Below are 22805 nucleotides of genomic sequence, written 5' to 3' on the forward strand. Positions count from 1 at the left end.
TCACACTAACTTTGAGATAAGTACAATTATTTTCTCTATTTTAAAGGCAAAGAAACAGAGGCTAAAGATACTAGGTAACTTGCCCAAGAGCATGCGTAGTTAATCAAAGGGAAGAGTAGGATTCAAACCAGGTCTGCCTGAGGACTCAAAAAAAAAAAAAAAAAGAGCCTTAAAGCATAAAACTAAGGTGCCAAACAATTTAGGTGCATGTTTTCTCGCAAACTTCATCCCACATACCTAGAGTGAGCTTGGTTTTTCACACAGCAAGGGGCACAACATAGCTACGTGGGGGAAGGTTTCACTTTACGTGATTTTCCTAAAATTGTAGCACACCGGACGATGAAACTGCCTGCCCAAATCCATCCACGAGCTTCATGCATTGCCTTCTCAAGTCTCTTAATTTGCACTGATTATTACTCTGTGAAGCCCTACAGGCCATGCGTGTCCCAGAGAAATCTGGTAGTTTCAACCCTGCCTATGGATACAAAGCAGTTTGAAAAAGTTTTTGACCTCGGGCAGTCTCTGACCACATGGAGCATTTCCTATGATTTTGTTTGCTCTGCCATTATAATTTTAGAATTGTGTTCGAGCTGTATTGCCAGGAAGCAGTTGAAATGTTACCATCAAAACCAAAATGAAGGAGCCTTTCTTCTGCTTTTGGGAAGGTGGAGTATATATGTTTTTCCCAATTCCTCCTGCCAAGTACAACTAAAACCCCTCCATTATATATAAAACAAACAGAAGACGACTCTGGAAGGTGGAAAGAAAAGACTGGCTAGAGACCCTGGACCCAAGGAAGGACATAGTGCTGAGTTCTCTGGGTTTTCTTTTTGCCTCATATATCCCACCCCTGGAGCCGAAGAAGCTGGCCGTCTTGAAACACCAACTACTGCAAAGAAAATCCCCCCCAAAAGCCTATTCTCTTGGGCCAAAGGATCAGGAAATGGGCAGTTTAAGAAGAAAAAACTTTTAGCAGTCATTGCTCTACTGCAGCTGAATTCTGCAAAACACTTTGGCCTTTCTCACACCTGCAAAAGCCAAAGGCTGTGATGAGGCACCCAACATCTCTCTCCAGAGTGGGCAGCAAGATAGGGAGCAGGGACTTTCATGACAACTGGTCTGTGTCAGTGAAGACAATGCGAGGAACCTGGACTTCTACCTCCATCTGGCCATAATGAATTGGCACCCAATCCCTTACCCTGCCAAGTCACGTGACATAAAGCCACCTGAAACAGGTGTAAATAAGATCCAGAGTCTAATAATACAAAAATGTCCAGATTTCAATTGAAAATCACTCATCATACCCAAAATCAAGATATAAAATTGAATGAAAAAAGAAAAGAGATGTCAACACTGAGGTGATAGAGATGTTAAAATTATCTGACATAACTAATACAAAAATCAACTTAAAATGGTTCATGGACTTAAATGTAATATAGAAAACTCTAACACTTTTTAGGAAAAAAGAACTAGGAGAGAGCCTTCATGATACAGGGCTAGACAAAAAGAGTTCTTCAGCTTGACATCAAAAGCATGATCTGTAAAAGGAAAAATTGATAAATTGGGCTTCATTGAAATGAAAAATTTTTGCTCTACAAAAGACCTGTTAAAAGGCTGAAAAAAACAAGCTACAGAGTGGGAGAAAATATTTGTAAACCACATATTCAATGAAGGACAAGGATCTAGAATATATAAAGAACTCTCAAAACTCAAGAGTAAAAAGCAATCCAATTAGAAAATGGGAAAATGACATAAAAAGACATCCCACTGAAGGGGATATATAGATGGCAAATAAGTATGTGAAAGATGTTCAGCATCATCAGCCATTAGGGAAATGCAAATCAAAATCATGATAAGATGTCACTACCTGCCTATCAGAACGCCCCCATCCCCTCTCCACTCTTCAAAGTGAAAACACCAAGTGCTGACTATGGCGTTGAGAAATTGGATCATTCATCATACACTGTGTGCATGAGAATGTAAAGTGATACACCCACTAGGGAAAACAGCTAGGCCATTTATTACAAAACTAAATATGCAACAACCATACAATTCAGCAGTCATACTCTTGGGAGTATTTAACCTGGAGAAATGAAGATTTATGGTTAGATAAAAACTTGCACACAAATGTTTATAGTAGCTTTGTTAGTAAGAGCCAAATTCTGGAAACAACCAAGATGGCCTTCAATGGGGATAGTTAAACACACTGTGGTACAACCATACCAAGAAAACTACTGACTAAGGAAAAGGAACAAATTATATATAGATATACACACACAATGACCTGGATGAATCTCTAGAGGATTATGCTGACTTAAAAAAAAAAAAAAAAAAAAGCCAATCACAAAAGGTTATATACTGTATGATTCTATTTGTACAACATTTTTTTTTTTTTAAAGATGTTGGGGGTAGGAGTTTTATTAATTAATTAATTAATTTTTGCTGTGTTGGGTCTTCGTTTCTGTGTATGGGCTTTCTCTAGTTGTGGCAAACGGGGGCCACTCTTCATCGCGGTGCACGGGCCTCTCACTATCGCGGCCTCTCTTGTTGTGGAGCACAGGCTCCAGACGCGCAGGCTCAGTAGTTGTGGCTCACGGGCCTAGTCGCTCTGCGGCATGCAGGATCCTCCCAGACCAGGGCTCGAACCCATGTCCCCTGCATTAACAGGCAGATTCTCAACCACTGCGCCACCAGGGAAGCCCATGTACAACATTTTTTTTAATTAATTTTTTAAATCGAAGTAGAGTTGATTTACATTTTTGTGCCAATCTCTGCCATACAGTGAAGTGGCTCAAATACAACATTCTTAAAATGACAAAATTATAGAAATGGAGAATAGATTTTGTGGTTGTCAGGCTTAAGAAGGAGGTGAAGATGGGAGGGAAGTGAGTCTGGCTGTAAAAGGGCAAGATGGGGGATTCGTGGGGTGATGGAAATATTCTGCATCTTGATTACATTAATGTCAATAGCCTAGTTGTGATACTGTTCTATAGTTCGATAAGAGGTTACCATTGGGGAGACTGGAGAAAAGGCACATGGAATATCTATGTTATTTTTCGCAACTGCACGTGACTCTACAATTATTGCAAAATAAAAAGTTCAGAAAAACATGAAAAGACAGAACAAAAAAATTCAAAACAAAACTCCCCAAACTTTCAAACCCATAATGAACTCCAGTGGTTTTCAGGAAAAAATGACGTTTTGAGCATTTACTATGAACCCAATAATAGCTAAATACACAAAGCCAACCCTATGAGGTAGGCAGCATTTTACACATGAAAATTCCATCAGACCATGAGAAATTAACTGCTTGCTCTTCTTTTCTTTTAATGAGGCAGTACAGCTATTACACATATTAGGAAGTTTTTTCATACTCTCTTTAACCTTAGTTTGTTAAAAGAAAGAATTTAACTTTACTTCCCAAACCCAGGGCTTGGCAGGAGGAATCAGGTAAATCTTAGCTCTGAAAGCAGAAAAAATAAAATTCAATGCAAGATGGCCATCCTTAAACATTCAACTCTGGCAGGAGAGCCAGGGTGGACTTTTTATTTTTTTAAGTAAAAAAAAAAATTATTTTCATCAGGGGCTAGGCAAACATTCTTAAGACAGGGGTTCTATAATGCACAATTTGTAAAAATAATGGCAAAAGGCTGACATTTTTGTAAATAATCTATATGTGAAAACTATAGCATCTACTGCCATTTTTGCAAATGGTATTTGGAAGAATGTTCTTAATCAGACCTAAAAAAAACAAATGTTTGATCAATTGAATGTGAGTTTTAAATAGAAATCAATTTATGTACCAATCCATCCATCTACGTATCTCTCTCTCTCGCTCTCCACACACACGTATAAATATATACACAAATGAACTATCACACAAATTATGTCTTAATATTTCTTATAAATCATGTTATATTAGATTCATAATAGTGGAGCTTGAAGACATCTTAGAAGTTACCAAGTCAAACTTTCTCAATTCACAGCTGAGGAAACTGAGCCCCCCTCACCCCACCCCAAATTAAGATTCTTACTAGTCATAGTGAAAAATTCAGAATCAGAACTCAGGACCCCCAGCTGCTATTGCTCTATTTCACTATTCTCACTTCCCCAAGCAATTCGATGGATGAAAAAAAAGAATGAAAAGTTATCAAGAAGACTGGGGATTTAGAACCAGGTTAACTTAAATTGGGCAAAGTGAAAATAAACTGCGCCAATTTGGCCTTTCTGTAATTAAAAGTATCTTATATTAAAAATATCTTATATGCTGCTTATAAACAGCAACCCACCCTCAAAGCAACTGAGGCTTTAACAAGCACAGCTATGCTGTTTGGTGTGCCATTTGCTTTACGGCCTTACCGTGACATCCTGGAACTGGAGACGCATGGTGGAGCCGGATGGCTGTGGTCGACTGGTGATCTCCAATATGGTCCTCAGCAGGATGTCCAGCAGGCTGGCCACTATCACATCTATTTCCTCCAGCACAGATTTTTCCTTAAGAAAAAAAATAATGTGTTCAGGAAATTGTGGCTTAAAGTATATATTAATCTCTCTTTACTGGAAAAGGGGAAAAAGCACATTTCCAAATATAGAATCAAAGAGTCAGAGAACTCGAGAGCTTGACAGACCTGGACCTCCCCTAACTCACCTAAGTGAATGACCTTTGTTTATAGATAACAAAGGGCACGGAGATGTTAACAGCTTATCCAAGAGCATGCAACTCCACTGTGCAGTGGGTACAAGTAAAATGATGGGGTGGTGTTCTGGAAAGCACCCCAGACTAATTCAGAACACCAGCTATGTCACTAACATGGTGTGTGTCCCTGTGCAAGTCAGTTTACCTTTCTGGGCCTGATTCTTCACTAAACGTCCCTCTTGGTTTTAAGAAAAATTATAATTTTTTGATTTCAGTTTGTGCTTACATTTACTCTTCTCATCACTGGAGTTGCACAGGTCATTTTCCAAAACTCTATTTTAAGTACAAATGACTATTTCTATAAAAATGATTTTTTAAAATCCCTACATGTAAAGGTTAGCAAACAGCATTCAGTCTGGGTGAATACTGTTAGTTACAGACTGGACTTAATGTCATTGGTCATGGTGGGACTGCTTCCCCAAAGCAAAATTAGTACTATCTAAGCCCCCAGGACTTGAGCGAGAAATGCAAATTGCTCTGCACTGACTGTATGTAGTGGATTTGAGTTATTATACCTGCACCAGACGAAGCACTATGATTACAAATACTTTGTACCAAGGAGATTGCCTTTGCAAAGAAAACTTTTAGAAAGTATGAGTTTAAAAGAGCTTTTTGGCTAGGATTTGATGATAAACTTTCTTACACTTGTAAGAAAACTACTAAGGATTTTCCCCCAGAGCAGAGTTTCTGCTCTGAATTCCTTATCAGATAAGTACAAAAATTGACTGCAACTTTAACAATGAAATGGGAGAAAAAAAAAAAAATCACCTCTACTATCACCTGATGTTTTCAGTTTTCTGCAGTGAACTTTTGAACTTACTTTTAACTCTCAGCAATTAAGAGTTCGCAAAAACATTCTAACTAGGCCCAGCGTAGCTATGCTTTATTCAATTGGGTGTGTAAAAAGCAATGGTCCTTCCCATGCAGGTGTCTTATACCATACTTTTATTTATTTTTTTCAATTAATTTTTATTGGAGTATAGTTGCTTTACAATGTTGTGTTAGTTCCTACTGTATAGCAAAATGAATCAGTTATACATATACATACATCCCCTCTTTTTTAGATTTCCTTCCCATTTAGTTCACCACAGTGTATTAAGTAGAGTTCCCTGTGCTATTGTACTACACTTTTAGACACAGAGCTTCTGGCCTTTTTCTCTCAAGGGCCAACTCTGTTCCCACAGCACTGGGGCCCTATCTCCACCACTTCCACTGGAAGTCCATGTCAGCTGACTGCTGAGCTCTTCAGAAGGTCATAAGTCAGAGGAACAAAAATGGGGAAACTGTAGCATAGCAGTAAAACGGAGACAGAGAAATGAATCTTAGCACTCACTGCCAAACCCTGCTCTGTAAAGCTTGTTACGGATGAGGCTCCTTAGTGAACAGATGCAGATTGACAGAACTGAATAGGGCATACTTCATATGTTGACTTCACATCAGACCCCTGAGCCATGAACATGCATACTCCGAGTTGTCCCTGTTTATAAGCAAGCATGTGGTTTTTCTCTATTGACATTGCATTGTCTAGTGCAATTGTATTGCCTCCAGAGTCAGGAACACGACAGGAATTCCTAAAGCCATAACAATTGAGTGACTACTGTCATAACAATTGAGTGATTACTGTCGGGTGAGTAACAGTTGTGGTGCAAGATACCCCCAGGCTCCTGAGGCTCTCCTTTGCTTTCTCTATCTCCACGGGGCTGGGCCCAAGGCTCACGGCCAAGCTTGGACCATCATCATGCAATCTTTCACATAATGGGCCCAAACAGGCTGTCTTTGCAAGCAATAATTTATTCTCGCCACAGAGCATTCATCAAGATTAAAGACACATGTGGGAGGCTTTGAGATTTCTAATTTTTCTCATTGGGTATTCAGTTCTTTCTTGAAATACAAGTTTAGGAAACCCAGGTTATTTGGGGTTACAGCGATCCCACAAGGTTAAAAAAACATTCCTTTAGAAGAAAAGTAAAAAGTCCAACGCAGCTGGAAATAAAAGTGAGAGTCTCAAAGGATGACTCTTTGGTGTGGTTTATCTGAAGACTTTTAAAATTTTATTTCCAGAAGCCATTTGATGGGAACTACATCTTATAACCTGTATTTACTTACTGAGCTATTTTTCTTGATGAGACAAAATACGTTGCTAAGGATCCGAGCGCACATGATCAGGTCCTTCTGTTCTTGCAAGTGCATGTGGAGGTGATGTAACACGACAGGTAAGAGAATATACCGGGAATCTGGAGGGAGAAGAAGCATTAGTGTCACATGGAAGAGTCCCGTGCAAACCTCGTGCAAATCCTTATCTACTCTTTCATCTAATTTTAATTGCTAAATTATTAATACATGTAGTTAGAAAGGTACTAGCTCTACAAGGTTGATATTGAAAAACAGTAGTATCTTCCCCAACCCATGATTCCTGCACTTGCGAGACCTTTGACTCTTTTATTGAAATAGGTGTTTTTTTTGTTTTTTTGTTTTTTTTTACTTCCCAATACCTAAATGGCACACTTCTCTTGCTATTTCCAGATTTTTCATTGAGACGGATCATCTACTGACTTCCTAATATGGTAGATGAGAATTTAGTTTTTTCACCCCCTTTTCTTCTCCCCAGCCTCTCAAAAGAGCTGTATACAATTTCTGGCTAAATGAACACTTTGCGTTTGCTGTTACCCTGACTTCCAACCCTTTGTCCAAGATCAGATTTTTGTTGTATTTTTGTTTTTCTCTCTCTGAAAGCTTTCAGGAAATTATTCTTGGTAATTCAAACTTTCATGACTATTTGACTTGCCTTGACTCTTTAACTCTATAAACCCATGTCCTTCAGTGCTGGGAACTTGCCTTGAATTATTTCTAGGATTATTTCTTTCCCACTATTTCTTCTGTCCTCCGTCTGGAACTCTGACTACATTCATGTCATGAATCTCTTCAGCTGTCTTCTACTTTTCTTGAATATTTCTTTCATCTTCTGTCTAAAATTCTGGGCAATTTCCTTACTTTACCTTCCAACTCCTCTATTCAATTTTCTTATTTACACTATCATATAGTTAATCTCCAAGTGTCCTTCTCATTTTCAAGTCCAGTGTTGTGGCCGTACAACCTGTGCAGTCACACAGATCCCTGTGCCCACAAAGGCCCCGCGCTTGTGTGGACAAAAAATTGTTTCTCGCCATCTGCCTCTACAAGGATGAAGTCACTAGCCACTGCAGTCGCTGACCCTCAACATGCCCTGAAAGGAGTTCAGGGTGGAGATAAGGAATGAAGCACTCTGTGCTCTGGGAAAAACTGGCACAACAGGCCTTCAGATAGTTAGATATTTTTCACAAGATTTTATGAGCCCAATTTCTTACATCTTCTCATATCTAGAAAGGCACTAAAATCATTAACAGAGACGTGTGCTTAGCAGCCACCTCCTACCAAAACGTGTGCTTGACTGCACATATCCCCCTTCGCCCGCCAAAATCACATATATACTGACCTCCCCTGCTACCTTCAGAGCAGTTCCTCAGAGCTATCTGGGAGGCTGTCTCCTGGGCTATGGTCCTCATTTTGCTCCAAATAAAACTTAACTCACAGCTCTGGGGTTGTGCGTTTTTTTTTGTTTGTTTTGTTTTGTTTTTCAGGCGACACTTGGTGTAATGATGTGCCGCAGCCATCATGAAATTCTTAATAACTTTCAAACAAGAGGTGTTGCATTTTCATTATGCAGCCATTCGTCTTTATTTCTCTGAATGATCTCTTTATAGCTTCCCATTCTTGTTTCATGGATACACTATCTTCTCTCTCTGGGGAAATCAGAGACAACTTTTTGATTTTTCTTCTCCCTTAATTATCTTTGTCTTTCAAGTTCTCTTTGTTTGTTTGTTTCTTCCTTTGGGCCTCTGCCTTTCACATTAGAGGTTTTTCTCCAGTATTTGGTGATCTTTTATTGTCCCTTCATCTTTTCAAGTGAGGTACTGAAATGCTAACTGGGAAAAAAAAAATACCTGTGTGCCTAGGTAAGCTTGTGGACTGGTGAGGCTTCACCACAGGGAGGAGAGACATGCAGATGTTCCATCAGGGGACCCCCAAATTTCAGAATCTGAGATGTCTGCTCTTGGGCTGGTCAGTTTCTCCAGAGAGAAATCTGCTAATCTCCTCTCTGGGGAGCATGAACCCATCATTTTCTGGGTGATGTGGAATCAAGATGGTAAGTGGCTGGTGGGGAAGTGGCTGGCAGGGGTCCCTCTGTTTAATCTGCTTACAGTGTGGAGCCTCACCCCCCAAATTTAGCATTGTCTGATTCTTCTGAATCCAGGCATGTCTCATTGACTTACTCTAGAGAGTAAACTTTCCATTTTTTGCTAAAATAGAGGAGGGATTGAGGTAGGGTGGAGTGGGATACCAAATATTCCTTCTAAAGATTTAAAAAATTTCTAGCACCCTTAATCTTCAGAGATACCTCATATTTTCAATTCCTGATCCTTTCTGATACCATCCTGAGTTTTCTGCAATTCTGTGGTATAAACTAGTTTGTTTCTTGGCTCTGCTCCAACTCCATAAACCTGTCTGTGTTTCAGCCTTCTCTTGTCTGCTATCAGACTTTGTAAAACTGTTGATATCTCTTATGTGTTGCCATCTCCTCTCCCACTCTCCTGAACTTGTGAGATTCCATATTTTTTTAAAATTCCTTTACTGATCATAGATACGAAACCACAATTCAAAAGTTTAGCAAATCAAGGCCAGCAATATATAAAATAAGTATTACTTCAGGACCAGATGAGGTTTATCTTAAAAGCAAGGTTTGTTTAATATCTAAAGCTCATATTCATATTCACTTTCATCAGGGAAGAAAGATACATAGAGTTGATTTCCTCTTATGCATGGTAGTTCATTCCTAAAAAGTCACTGGGAACAGTGAAATGGAGAAAAGGGAATCATTTCTCCTAGGAGAAATATATAGGTACTTGTGTATACCTCACAGAGATTACAATCTGAAATCCTAAAATCAACTCATCAAGGTAGATTCTATTTTCTTTATTTTACAAAAGAGAAAACGAGGTTCAGAAGTGTGAAGTGACCTGCCTGAGGGAGCCCCACTAACAGGGATAAGAGTTGGGAATTAAACTGGCCCCAGAGCTGGAGCTTCCTGCCCTCTGCTGCCTCTGCCCTCTGCTCATCCCCACGTGAGTGGAAACGGAAGCAGAGCATCGCCTTACTCGACCTCAGCTGGGAATGTGTGCATCCCGGAACTCAAAGTGCTCACTACTCTGCGCATGCCCGTGAATGAACATAAAAGTGCCACAGTACTGATTCGGGGGCTACAAATAAGTTTCAGTGAGTCAGTCTGTGAATAATAAACACATGTGTCAATCCTCCCTTAAATGGAAGTCTTATCTCGATCTCTAACTTGGCATTAGTATTTGAAATAGTAAGGTAACAGTAATCTAAAAATTGACTTATGCAGTATATATTTCAATCTTTTGAAAAAGTAACAGTGAATACGCTTATTGTCCTGAAGGTTTATTTTTCAACATGATGTCATGAGCACAAAATTGTGCCTACCAGGGGCCAATAATGGGCATATTATTTATGAGATGTGTACTTACAAATGCCCCAGCCCCTGTCCTGCTCTGCTTGATTTTCTAAAAGATGTCATCTGTGCAACAATTCAAATGGATTAATTTTGGTTTATAAAAAACCATGTGTCTTATAAAGAGTTTGCAATAAATTATAATTCCACTTCACTCATTCAAGGAAAAGTGGATAATCTAAATAACTCTATACCTATTAAAGAAACTGAACTTGCTGTTAAGAGCCTACAAGGAGAATTCTAGACTCAGGTGGCTTCTATGAATTCTATGAAGCACTTATTGGAAGAAAGAGTATCAAGTCTGCACAAATCCTCCCAGAAAATAGAATAAACAGGGGATACAACTAACTCATTTTATGAGGCCAGCACTATCTATGCCGAAATTAGCCAAAGACATTACAAGACAAAACTACAGATTTGACATTTCTCATCAACACAGATGCAAAAATCCTTATAAAATTTTAACATCACACACACACACACACAAACACACAATGATTAAATAGGATTTATCCTGGGAATGCAAATTGATTTAACATTTGAAAGTCAATCAATCAATATAATTCACCATATTAGCAGTAGATGTAGGAAAAATGCAAAATTCAGCATCCATTAATGATAAAAGCTGTCAGGAAGATAAGAATAGAAGGTAATTTTCTCAAATTGATAAAGGGCATTAATGAAGTGCCTGCCATTAGCTAACATAATAATAGTAGAAGATTGGATGAATGCTTTCTCCTTAAGATCAAAAATAAGACAAGGATGGCCAATTTCACCCACTCAGTTTAACCATGCACTGGATTCCTAGACAATAAAATAAGGTATATCCATGGGTGAAAAAGTATATGACCCTGTATCCTAATGAAAATCATAAGAAATGCAAACAAAGTGTTCACGATTCGGAAAGGGCCTTCAGCAGCGTTTGCCTGTCTTCTCTTACTGTCTTCTTTATTTCTTTTAGGAGTGAGGTTAGAAGTCTCATATTTCTTTTAACACCTGCCACCAGGCTACCAGCACAAGGAGGTATGGCCTTAGGTTCACCATCAAAACAAACCACATAAGGCACAGGCACACTTCACTTTAAGAAAACGAACATGGAGTATTAAAACCCAAACTTGTAAAATAATTCATTGCAGGCTTCCTTTCAACAGGAAGTGTGACCGGGGAACTTAAATACTTATTTACAAATCAATTACTTGAGAAAAAGAACCAAGAAAAGGAAACTGAAAGCTTAAATGACAGGAGTCACTGTCTAGTGATGCTTAATTAGAAAGGAAGATAAAGCTTATCTGATATGTTCTTGCAGCCAGTGGGATTTGATTTCTAAAAATTCAATTTGCAGCCAACTGTTAAGAAAATCTCTACTGCCAAAAAAGTAAGTAAGGTAGACAAATAATTCATGTGTGGTGTGTAGATTTGCTGCTTCTCCATTAGTAGGGCAGTATCAGCCAATGCACAGGATAGAATGGATGGGTAAATGCCAAACAAGCTGACCGGTTAAAATGTTAACGCTTACGTTTAAAAGAAAATACCTGGATTCATCAAGAAGGCTCAAAGGAAATAGAAGGGAATTCCCTGGTGGAGCAGTGGTTAAGAATCCGCCTGCCAATGCAGGGGACACGGGTTTGAGTCCTGGTCTGGGAAGATCCCACATGCCACGGAGTGCCTAAGCCCGTGCGCCACAACTACTGAGCCTGTGCTCTACAGCCCACGAGCCACAACTACTGAGCCCATGTTCCTAGAGCCCGTGCTCCACAAGAGAAGCCACCGCAATGAGAAGCCAGCACACTACATTGAAGAGTAGCTCCGGCTCGCTGCAACTAGAGAAAGCCCGAGTGCAGCAACGAAGACCCAATGCAGCCCCCCAAATTAATTAATTAATTAAAAAAAGAAAAAAGGAAACTCATAGTTGAACAGACACTAACTTCCTAAACATTTAACAACAGTATCCGTTATACAGCTTCTATCCTTGAAAGGGTCAAAACACTCATATTATGTATCTCATATAAAGCTCACTGTATCGTGTCTCACTTTCTGTTTTGCCTGTACACACTTGAGTGGATAAAGCCAGCTCCTGATAGCAATTTCCAGTGGGCGTGGGGCTAGGAAGGAGGAGAAGCAGCTAAAAAATGCTGATGAATTTCCTCCTTGTGGTTGATTTCGAGGAAAGTCGTCATCTTTGCCTCCTCTATCAACAAAGCTTTAGACAACAATCCCTGTAGCCATCTGTCCCCACGGGAGTGAGGTCTGTGAGTCCTGTGGTGGCATGCAGGGTTGCTGGCCACTCTCCACAAACTGTCCCAGCATGGGCTGGACATCAGCAAGGACACCTAAGCAGCTGCTCTGTGGCAGCCTCAGGACGGGGAGATGGTAAACCAGGTGGGCAGGAGGTCCAGCTGTGGCACAGCTTTGCATGTAGCAGAGCTGCTGGCTGCAGGGAAGCACCAGCCGCACAGGAAGCCCTGAAATCAGAGCTGGGTTAGGTCTTTGTCATCAAAGCCACCAGGAATTGAACTGCCGATGTTACAGATAGCAACAGAACCTGCAAACCAGCCCTTCAGACATTAGAGGACAGACAACATTCAGAATGGAAAGGATCACAGATGACTTAGGGGCTACATGCCAGGCAGACAAAGTCAGGATCACAGAAGAAAACAAAATACAGGGCTAAGGATGATCTCTCTGTGTGATTCTTACCCAGTGGATTCAATCCCCTCCCACACCCCGCACCTAAAGCAAAATCCGAAGGAATGCAAAGTATCCATCAGTGGGAAAGTGCCTTTATCTGTGTTCACCTGTCTTCTCTTAGTGATTTCTTGATCTCTTTTGGGAGTGAGGTTAGAAGTCTCGTATTTCTTTTAATGCCTGCCACAGGGCTACCAGCACAAGGAGGTCTGGCCTTAGGTGTACTTTTTACTTCTGTCAACTGTGCTCTGCTCCTGGTCTGGGACTCCAGCACTGAACACTGTTCTGTTGTCATGTTCATGCTCAACCTTAGCTCAAAAGTTGCTTTTGTAATAAAACTTTCCTTCTTTAATGCACATCATTTATTCAATAGCTATCACTGCTCCATCCTGATCCCTAGCCATGACCCAGTACCTAGTATTCACGGAACGTTTATCAAGCAACTATTATGTACCAGGTACTGTTACAGAAGCTAAGATAGAACTGTCATCAAGATAAATATAGCCCCTGCTCTCTGAGGCTTTCCTTCTGGGATGAGGGTAGGAGACGGACATTAAACAACTAAATCACCAATTCTTTAGTTATTACAGATGTGTTAGGTTATCCAAGAAGTAAAAAGCCAAAGAATGGGAGTAATAATGGGGTGGGCGAGGCAGATAGAAGATTTCTGGAGAAATGAGAGTTCAACTGAGCCCTGAAGGGTGCATGGGGGTCAACTAGAGTCAGAAAGGAAGAGGAGAAAGTGGGTTCCAAGCAGAGTGAAGAAATATGGAGATGGGACCAGGCAGGTGGGCCGGGCCAGATCACAAGGCCTGGAGTGTATGAGTTTCTGAAAGGGAACTATGGCTACACAGATGGACAGGAGAAAGGAGATATGGGGAAAAAGTATAGAAACCACTGAGGCAGGTCAGAGCAGGCGGCAGTCTGTATGGAGAGGTGGGAGCTGGGGAGGGGAGAAATGGCTGGGCATGCGAGACGCTGTGGAGGCCCAAGAGCAGTGGTGGTGGTAGGTGGAGACGAAGGGCAAAGGGAGAAGAGGGCTTCAGGAACGACTCTGAGGTCTCTAGGTGGAGAGTTGCCACAAAGACTGTATTGTAATTTGCTACATTACTTGTAATCTAATACCTGGAATGGGGTCTGCTCACAATGAACATTTGTTGAATGAATGAATGAGCTACACCATGAGTTCTACTGGATCTGAAAGGCAACTGAAATGGACCTGACATTTCTGTGTTCATGTTTTAACCCAGCTTAAATGGGAAGTAAGTAGGTTGCACATCACATTATCACAGTCCAGTTTGCAGCAACTCCACGGGCTGGCACTCGCCCTGGGCGCCCAGGAGAAAGCAGCCATTCCTAACACCATACTTCAACGCAAACCACGGCAGCTGCTTGTGGCATTGGAAACAAGACACACATCCCGGATCTACTCCCCCACCCCCCGGAAATCTGTGCATATGTGATTGAGTGACAGATAAGAAATGAAAAGATAGGGGTTCCCCCTTTCTCCAGAAATGTGCTTGCTCATTCAATCGGTATTGAAGAGATTAGAAACAAGGTCAGAGAACAGAGTTGAAATTGGATGGTGAGTAGCCCAAAATATGTATATTTACCTTTATTTTCAAACGCCACAGATAAAACTTAGGGTTGGCTACGATTTTGGTGATGCATATTTTTCACCTTAAGTTCTATGTTCAGAGTGGCGCATTACCTAAAACTCCTAATTTTATCTTTTTCTCTTCTAGGGAAAGATATGGAAATTCTTTTCCAAAGAAGCCCCTTTCTAAGTACTTCTTTAAGAACCTGCACTTTAACATGGTTTTAACTAATATATACACCTTAAAAATTTTATGTGTGCAAATCTTTAATAAAAGACAAGTATAGAGATTGAACAACTATGAAAACTATGAAACTCTCAGCAAGTGCTTTCAGAGCTCCCTGATGGTGGAGGCCACCCAGAAAGGCCTTCGCTCCTAAGTTTTTCCACTTTGAGCAAGGGGACCTGGGGGAAAACACAGATAAGGGCAGTGAGCAGGGAGTGGATGAAGGAATTGAGACTAGAGGGGGCAAAACACTAAGGATATTTTAACAAAGGCTTTCTTGAGGTCTCAGGGGATTTTTAAAAGAAAAAACAAAAAAACCCTATTTTTATATTTGCTAACCAACATGAAATCTACATTAAAAAGACTAAGGTCTTTACACTTCTTCCAGTGGTCCTGCATTATCATTCTACTTCTAGGGAAAAAGAGCAGCCCTTATTCATGCAACTCTGCTCATCTTTATAAGGCGCATCTACTACAGTGAAAGCTCTGGCTAATAGAAAAGCTTTAAGCAAATGGCATTTTCAAAAGTGAAAGAAATTTAATCACTTGCAGTGCCAGAGAAGTCAATACTCAATTATGCTTTAACTATAGTTCTAAGAAATAAAAGGTACCAGGCATCCGTCAACTGTAGTAATATTTCCCTCTTAAAGTTGTCAAATTAATAGATAAACCATCACACATCCTTCCTTTATATTATGGCCTAAAATGGGAGGTGGAATGGGGAGGTGGAGGCATTCATTCCCAGAATAAACTGTAAAAATAGTCTAATAGTCCACCTTCCTCCCTCTCTCCTTTACTTTCATTGCAGCCTTGTATCAAATCCACAAAAGAGCTAACAGGGGCCGAGGAGTTTCTGGTGAAAAGGAAAAAAAAATGACTTTTGGATGCTTTCTTAAGAAATCCCTACCCTAAGAAATCTGATTATTTTGTAGGAAAAGAAAGTAGCACTGTCATGTTTCTCGTCATTACACACTCAGTGCACTTATGCTCACCTCTATTATCTGCGCTGAGGTTTGCCTGATAAACTGCTCAATTATCCCAAAGCAGAAATGTATATAACTTTTTCTTAGCAAGCAAATAGCTCAGCAATGACTACAGACCTCTGCTGAACAATTCAAGTGACAAGCAATGGAGCCCAGTGCAAATCTGATGCAAAACCACAGTCCCCCAGAGCCTGACCTTGCTGTCTGAGAAGACTCAGCACCTGCCCTCTCACCCCCATTGCTTAAACCATCCCTCTGCTCCCGCTCTCCACACTTCCCTGCCCCAACCTCTATACTTCAAATCTACTCTTTTTGCCATTGCTAAAGCTGTCTTCTGCAACATCATTGAGACCTTTTCCTGGCCTTCAAAAAACAGGAAGAATAGAATTGTGGGGAAAAAGGGAAAAGTCAGTTGTTCAACTTTTATACCTTAAGTACGTCTGACTGGACCCCACATGATTTAGACATCAAATAACAACCTGCTTAAATTCTAAATCTGAGCTAAGTCTTTCAGGTCTGGCCAGATGCCCTAGACTCTCACCTTGAGGGTGCAGCTCAAAGGGGTTGACTCAGTCCTGCCTGGCTGTGGAATGCCTCCAGCCCTGAGGCTGCCCCTTGGCCCTTAACTCAAGATGGCTTGAACCTTCCTATCGCTTTTTTCATTCCCTTTTGTGGTGCTGACCTTGTATTCTGTATGTATTAATTTCTAATCTAAGCTCAACTAGAGGTATTCTGCAACCATGCTGCTTCCTTTGTGTGTCTCCTCCACTTTTTTTCTCCTTGGGATTTGTAATGGTTACTTTTATATGTCAATTTGACTGTGCCATGAGAGCCCAGATATTTGGTTAAACATTATCTTGGGTGTGTCTGTGTGAGTGTTTCTGGATGAGAATAACATGTGATTTGGTAGACAAAGTAAAGCAGATTGTCCTCCCCAATGTGGGTGGGCCTCATCTAATCCGTTGAAGCCCTGCATACAAGAAAAGGTGGAGTAAGGGAGGGTTTACTCTCCCTGCCTGTCATTCAGCTAAGAAGTCCATCCTCTCCTGCTTTCAGATTTAGACTGGAATTTATACAATCACCTCTCCTGGTTTTCAGGCCTTGGGACTCAGACTGGAACGACACCATCTGCTTTCTTGAGTCTCCAGCTTGCCAACTGCAGACCTTGGAACTTCTCAACCTCCATAAGCACATGGGGCAATGCCTTATAATAAATCTCCTTACACACACATACACACATGCACACTAGTAGGATTCTAGTACTAAGCCAACTTTCAGAACTTTCTCTCTTTCCTAGGGGCTTGTAACATCTACAGTTTTGTTCTCCAAAATGTTTTGAAATTTATTTTCTTAAAGTGTGGGTCAATTGTGCTCCACATTCCTTTCTAGCTAATATGAACCCCCAGAAAATGAGGTCACTTTCTCAGATTCTTCTCACTTCTCTATCACTAACCAGTTCATCTTTGCTAATCAGAATTCAGCTCAGAGTAGCAATTATCTTTGCCATACACCACGTCCTGAGAAATGGAACTGTCATTACGGCAGTCAAGAATTAAGTACTTTGTCTTCAGCTGAATACATAGCCAGTTGATACCCTGTAACATACTTATCCCTACTTTATTTTGCCCTGTTCAGATTTATAATTTTAATCAGAAAAGTGTCATTTGTAACTTCCATCTGGCCAAGATGTGTGTACTTACATGAATGCAGCACTTTGTGTTCCATTTATCTTACTTTCAATAAGTAAATAAAATTCATAGACTTCTGAGTGTTTTTGACCTTCTACGCCATCACACTGCTTCTGAACTGTTTGTTTTACCCATATGTAGTAGGCAGAATAAACAGTTGCCCCCAAAGATATCTACATCTTAATTCTCAGAACCTGTGAATATGTTATGTGAAAAGAATATGTTAGATGAAAGAGATTTTGCAGAAATGATTAAATTAAGGATGTAGAGATAGGGAGATTATCCAGGTGGGCACCATGTAAACATAGGGGTCCTTACAAGTAAAAGCAGCTAGACAGAGTCAGAGGGAGATGTGAAGACGCCACACTGCTGGCTTTAAAGATGAAGGAGGGGGCCACAAACCAAGGAATGCAGGTGGCCTCTAGAAGCTGTAAAAGGCAAGAAAACGAATTGTCCTCTAGACACTATACAAAGGAACGTCACTCTGTTGACACCCTGATTTTAGCCCAGTGAGAAGCATTTTGGACTTCTGCCCTACAGACATGTAACATAAGAAATTTGAGTTACATTAATCCACTAAGTTTGTGGTAGTTGTTGTAGCATCAATAGGAAACTAAGAGGCCAAAACTATATGTAAAACACGAGTCTGATTTCACCGTATTTTGGTGATGCTATTCTTTTTTTGGTTATGCTTCCTAGGCAATACTTACCCATTCTCTGTCATTTGGTTATAGGTATTTTGGGGGAAATAAGACAAAACTGGGGCAACCAAATTCCAAACTCCCTTTATAAAAACTCCTTTCCTTGTTTTAAGAAGTGTGTGTACTTTTTTTTTTTAATTTAAGTAGAGGTCAAATGTATTAGACTTAATCCCTTTACCTGTTGTTCTCTACCAGAGCCTCTCTTACTATGGTTCTCTGCACCCACACAATGCCCTTAGTTACAGTTTTATATTGTCCCTCTTCTTCCAATTAGACAGAATCTGCTTATTTTTGTGAGATTTGCCATGGCCCTTGTAGGGTTCACACTCTCCTCTTAACCACCAGCCAAGACCTCCTACCTGGTTCTTTGACACGGTCTAAGGAGCCAATGATTTGCACTGCACATCTTTGCCTCCAGTATCTCATCTTTCAACCGGACTACACAGATGTGCTCCATCTATCCCCCAAGTCCACAGTTTCTGACTTAGAATTTCAGAGTCACTAGAAGTACTTTCTAGGTTTGCTAACACTATTGCTGGGTCCCATGTGATTTAAATAGAGGGTAGTTTGAGCCTTGGAAGGCTCTCAGAAATGCCTGCTGTTTTCCTCCATGAAGATGGCCTCCTTCCAGATGCGCTCTGCCATTTATACATGACGACAGTCTATTTTCCTCAGTAGTGAGTCACTAAACAGCAAGCTAATTCTATCTTCCTGGGGCACTGACAGAAGTCGACCCTCTTACTAACATCTGCACATGCTTCTAAGTGTTCCATTGATCGGGAGCTGCTTTGCTTCCCAAAAGTTTATGCTTCCCCATAATTATCCTCCATGGTGACTGTCCCACATATCATGAGAGGCAGGTTCCCCCACCTCCCCCTCCTCCTCCACACCAGTGTCACCATCACTAAATCCCAGCACTGGCTCTGAGCCTCTCCTCCAGATCACAAGCACAGACCCTCCAGGGTCCACACATCCTTGGTCTCTTGAGTCCCTCTATCCTGGCCCCCTAAATAATCTCATCACCTCCCACAGAGAGCTGGTATCTTTTCTTCTGGCTTGTAGCAGCTACTTTTTGTTTCTCCTAAGTTCTGATTTCTCTACCACCTCCTGAGCATCAGTAATCAATAAGAAACTGAGCCCACAGACAAAACACATCTCCCAGGGGCAATTAATGAACACAACCCCCCCAAATAATTTCCTTATATTTGAAAACAGTTTTCATTACCTGTGTTGCTCTTTTGGTGTCAAATTTTAACCTAACAAAGAATTATCTGGCCTGTGAGGGAGTAATATGGTAAAAATCATCTATTCTTCTGAGAGGGGAATGAACTCTTCTCAGTTTGGTAAAAAAAAATTGAAAGTCTAGTCAAATTGGGATGCCTGGTCTGGACCTTAACCCCTTCCACTTCACACCACCTTTTCTTAACCCTGGAGGAAGCCCCAACCACTGAAGCAGAACCTCTAGGGCTCTCAGGGATAGAGTTTGAAAACTACCATGAGAAACATCTCTTTTCCAGGATGAGATGTGTTTTTATGTGGAAAAATCAGAAGGTTGAACTTTCTTTCATGTTGTTTCAAGCATTGTTTATTTCAGAAAAAAAAATCAGAAACATACTAACAGTCTATCAACAGGAGAAAAAATAAATTAACCATTTTACACACACACACACACACACACACACTCAGTGGAATACTATACACGAGTAAAAAAGAACTACAGCTATATCTAATAGCATGGATAAATATAAAAGTGTAATATTAGTCAAAAAGAAGCACTCTACTTAATGACATTCAACATGTCATCATATAAAGACTAAAAGATGAAAATATTTTCAAGAGGTTAAAATAATGCTTTTATAGCTATAGAATAAAGGCATAGAAAATAGAAATGGAATCTCTGATAGTGGAAACTTCTATGAAGGAAGTGAATATATACAAGAGGGCCTGAATATTTCTATAATGACAAATCTCTTTAAAGACCTAGAGCAAATATCTGATATTGCTGAGATTTACTCATATTATGCTCTGTTCTTCTTTGTATGTTTAAAATGTTTTACAATAAAATAATGTAAAAAAGGTTTATTAAATATATTTCAAACACCATTTCAAAAATACTGCACTACACACACATTCTGCATTCATGTGAAAACATAATTCTCAGAAGAATTTCTAAAAGTTTTTGATTCAGTGATAATGACAGAAACTTCTTAAACTTTAAAATGAGACTGGTATTTTATTATTTTTTTCAGAAAAAAAACCAGAAGAAACAAGAGGCAATGGGATTTAATAACAGATATTATGACAAAATCAATTTAGTAATTAGTCACTTGCTATTAGGATAAAATAAAAAATGACAATACACTGAAACTTTCACCCAGTTTCAGAACACAAATTGATGGAAAACTTTTAAGGACAAAAGAGACAAATAAACAAAGATAATAGCAGGTCTCTGTAAGCATCTTTGAAAGAAAAATGTTAAATTTTGTTGAATGTTAAAAAAAAAATCTAGAGCAAGGAAAAAAAGCATGCCCTACACTACAACTTATTATGAATAGAATTAATAATTTAATCATTAGAGTTTTCATTCTTTCTAGAAATAAAGTTTGAAGAGCCATACTTTTGTATCTATTTAATAAACTTATTCTACCATCCAAATAAATAATGCTTTTGAGAAAGTTTTTAGTTTCTTTTTTTAATTGCTTCTGCTGACCTCTAAGGACAAAATGTAAATAATGGCTTTCTAGAGACACTGTTTCATCCAAGAGACCCAGCACCTTACCTGGGTTTGTATACAGCTGGCTTTCCACGGTTTTGCCGATGCACTGCAGTTTAACAGCTTGCAGGGCGTCATCCACGTGCACAATGGTCGGCAGACTGCCCAGGGTGTCCTGTACCAAGTTGGCCACTTCCCGGACATCAAAGAGCTTCAACAGCTCCGAGTACACAGCTGGGAAGGAGCTCAGAAACACAGCCTAAAAGAGATGAAATTTAAATCAATTCCCAGATATGACCTGAGAAATCAGCTATAAAACGTCAGTGAGTTTAAGATCGTGACAAATATTTTTGAATGCTAGAAAAATGAATGTAAAATGTTTCTGGTACTGAAACTAGAAAGACTAAAAAGGTTAAAAGGCAAAATTTAGAAAAGAAAAAAAGTGTACCAAAATAGAGCAACTTTTCAAAATATGCAAAGGTACAACATAGTAAAAACTGGGAAATTCTGTAAAACTACTGACATTAGCAAGATGATGGACAATATGCCCAGAGAATCAGCAGAATGCAGCATGATCAAATGGAAAGAATGCTCAACTAAGACCTGGATTGTAATTATTTATGTTTCATTCTTTTTGGAGAAGCTTTCTGAAGTGCTCATTTAAATCTCATTTACTTTTAAGAAGCCAAACACATTAATTCTCTAAAGCACTCAATTTATGATTAAAGAAAAAAACATAGGACATCAGAAGACCTATATTATATGCAGGACTAGTTTGGCTTCTAATAAACTCTGTGACCATGGACAAATCTTTTTAACCCTGTAGGTTTCAGTCTCATCACCTGCAAAACAACAAGATCATTAGAACAACTCCTTAGGTTTCTTCAAGATATACTGAAAACCCAGAACTGTCTGTATTCTTTATATAAGAAACCTGATAATTATATTTTAAGGGGAAAAAAAAAGATGCTAACATAAAACCCTGAGGAGCATACTTTAAAAACTGGGCTAGGAGAGGACCTTCCAGATGGAAGAGGAGTAAGACAAGGAGATCACTTTCCTCCCCACAAACACATGAAAAATACATTTATATGTGGAACAACTCCTAAAGAACACCTACTGAATGCTGGCAGAAGACCTCAGGCTTCCCAAAAGGCAAGAAACTCCCCACGAACCTGGTTGTGTGGCTGACAGGGTCTTGGTGCTCCGGCTGGGTGTCAGGCCTGAGCCTCTGAGGTGGAAGAGCTGAGTTCAGGACACTGGACCACCAGAGATCTCCCAGCCCCACATAATATCAATCAACAAAAGCACTCCCAGAGATGTCTGTCTCAATGCTAAGACCCAGCTCCACTCAACGACCAGCAAGCTCCACTGCTGGACAGCCCATGCCAAACAACTAGCAAGACAGGAACGCAACACCACCCATTAGCAGAGAGGCTGCCTAAAATCATAAGTTCACAGACACTCCAAAACACATCACCGAATGCAGTCCTGCCCACCAGAAAGACAAGACCCAGCCTCATCCACCAGAACAAAGGCACCAGTCCCTTCCACCAGGAAGCCTACACAACCCATTGAACCAACCTTATCTACTGAGGGCAGACACCAAAAACAACGGGAACTATGAACTTGAAGCCTGCGAAAAGGAGACCCCAAACACAGTAAGTTAAGCAAAATGAGAAGACAGAGAAAACCACAGCAGATGAAGGAGGAAGGTAAAAACCCACCAGACAAAACAAATGAAGAGGAAATAGGCAGTCTACCTAAAAAAGAATTCAGAGTAATGATAGTAAAGATAATCCAGAATCTTGGAAATAGAATGGAGAAAATACAAGAAATATTTAACAAGGACCTGGAAGAATTAAACAGCAAACAAACAATGATAAACAACAAAGGAAATGAAATTAAAAATTCTCTAGAAGGAATCAATAGCAGAAAAACTGAGGAAGA

General features: G+C 40.0%; 1 protein-coding gene across 1 annotated transcript in view; it reads right to left on the reverse strand.

Moving 5' to 3' along the window:
* Positions 1 to 22805, reverse strand: part of DOCK4 (dedicator of cytokinesis 4) — a 480919-nt gene that overhangs the window by 101609 nt on the left and 356505 nt on the right. The window contains exons 23-25 of the mRNA XM_029233259.1: positions 20922 to 21114; positions 6803 to 6930; positions 4360 to 4494 (exon numbers count right to left, since the gene is read on the reverse strand). Of these exons, the coding sequence (XP_029089092.1) occupies positions 4360 to 4494; positions 6803 to 6930; positions 20922 to 21114 (456 nt within the window). The remainder of the gene's footprint in view (positions 1 to 4359; positions 4495 to 6802; positions 6931 to 20921; positions 21115 to 22805) is intronic.

The sequence above is a fragment of the Monodon monoceros genome, unplaced genomic scaffold (genome assembly GCF_005190385.1).
Source record: "Monodon monoceros isolate NGI ecotype Baffin Bay Population unplaced genomic scaffold, NGI_Narwhal_1 Super_Scaffold_2, whole genome shotgun sequence".
Lineage (NCBI taxonomy): Eukaryota > Metazoa > Chordata > Mammalia > Artiodactyla > Monodontidae > Monodon > Monodon monoceros.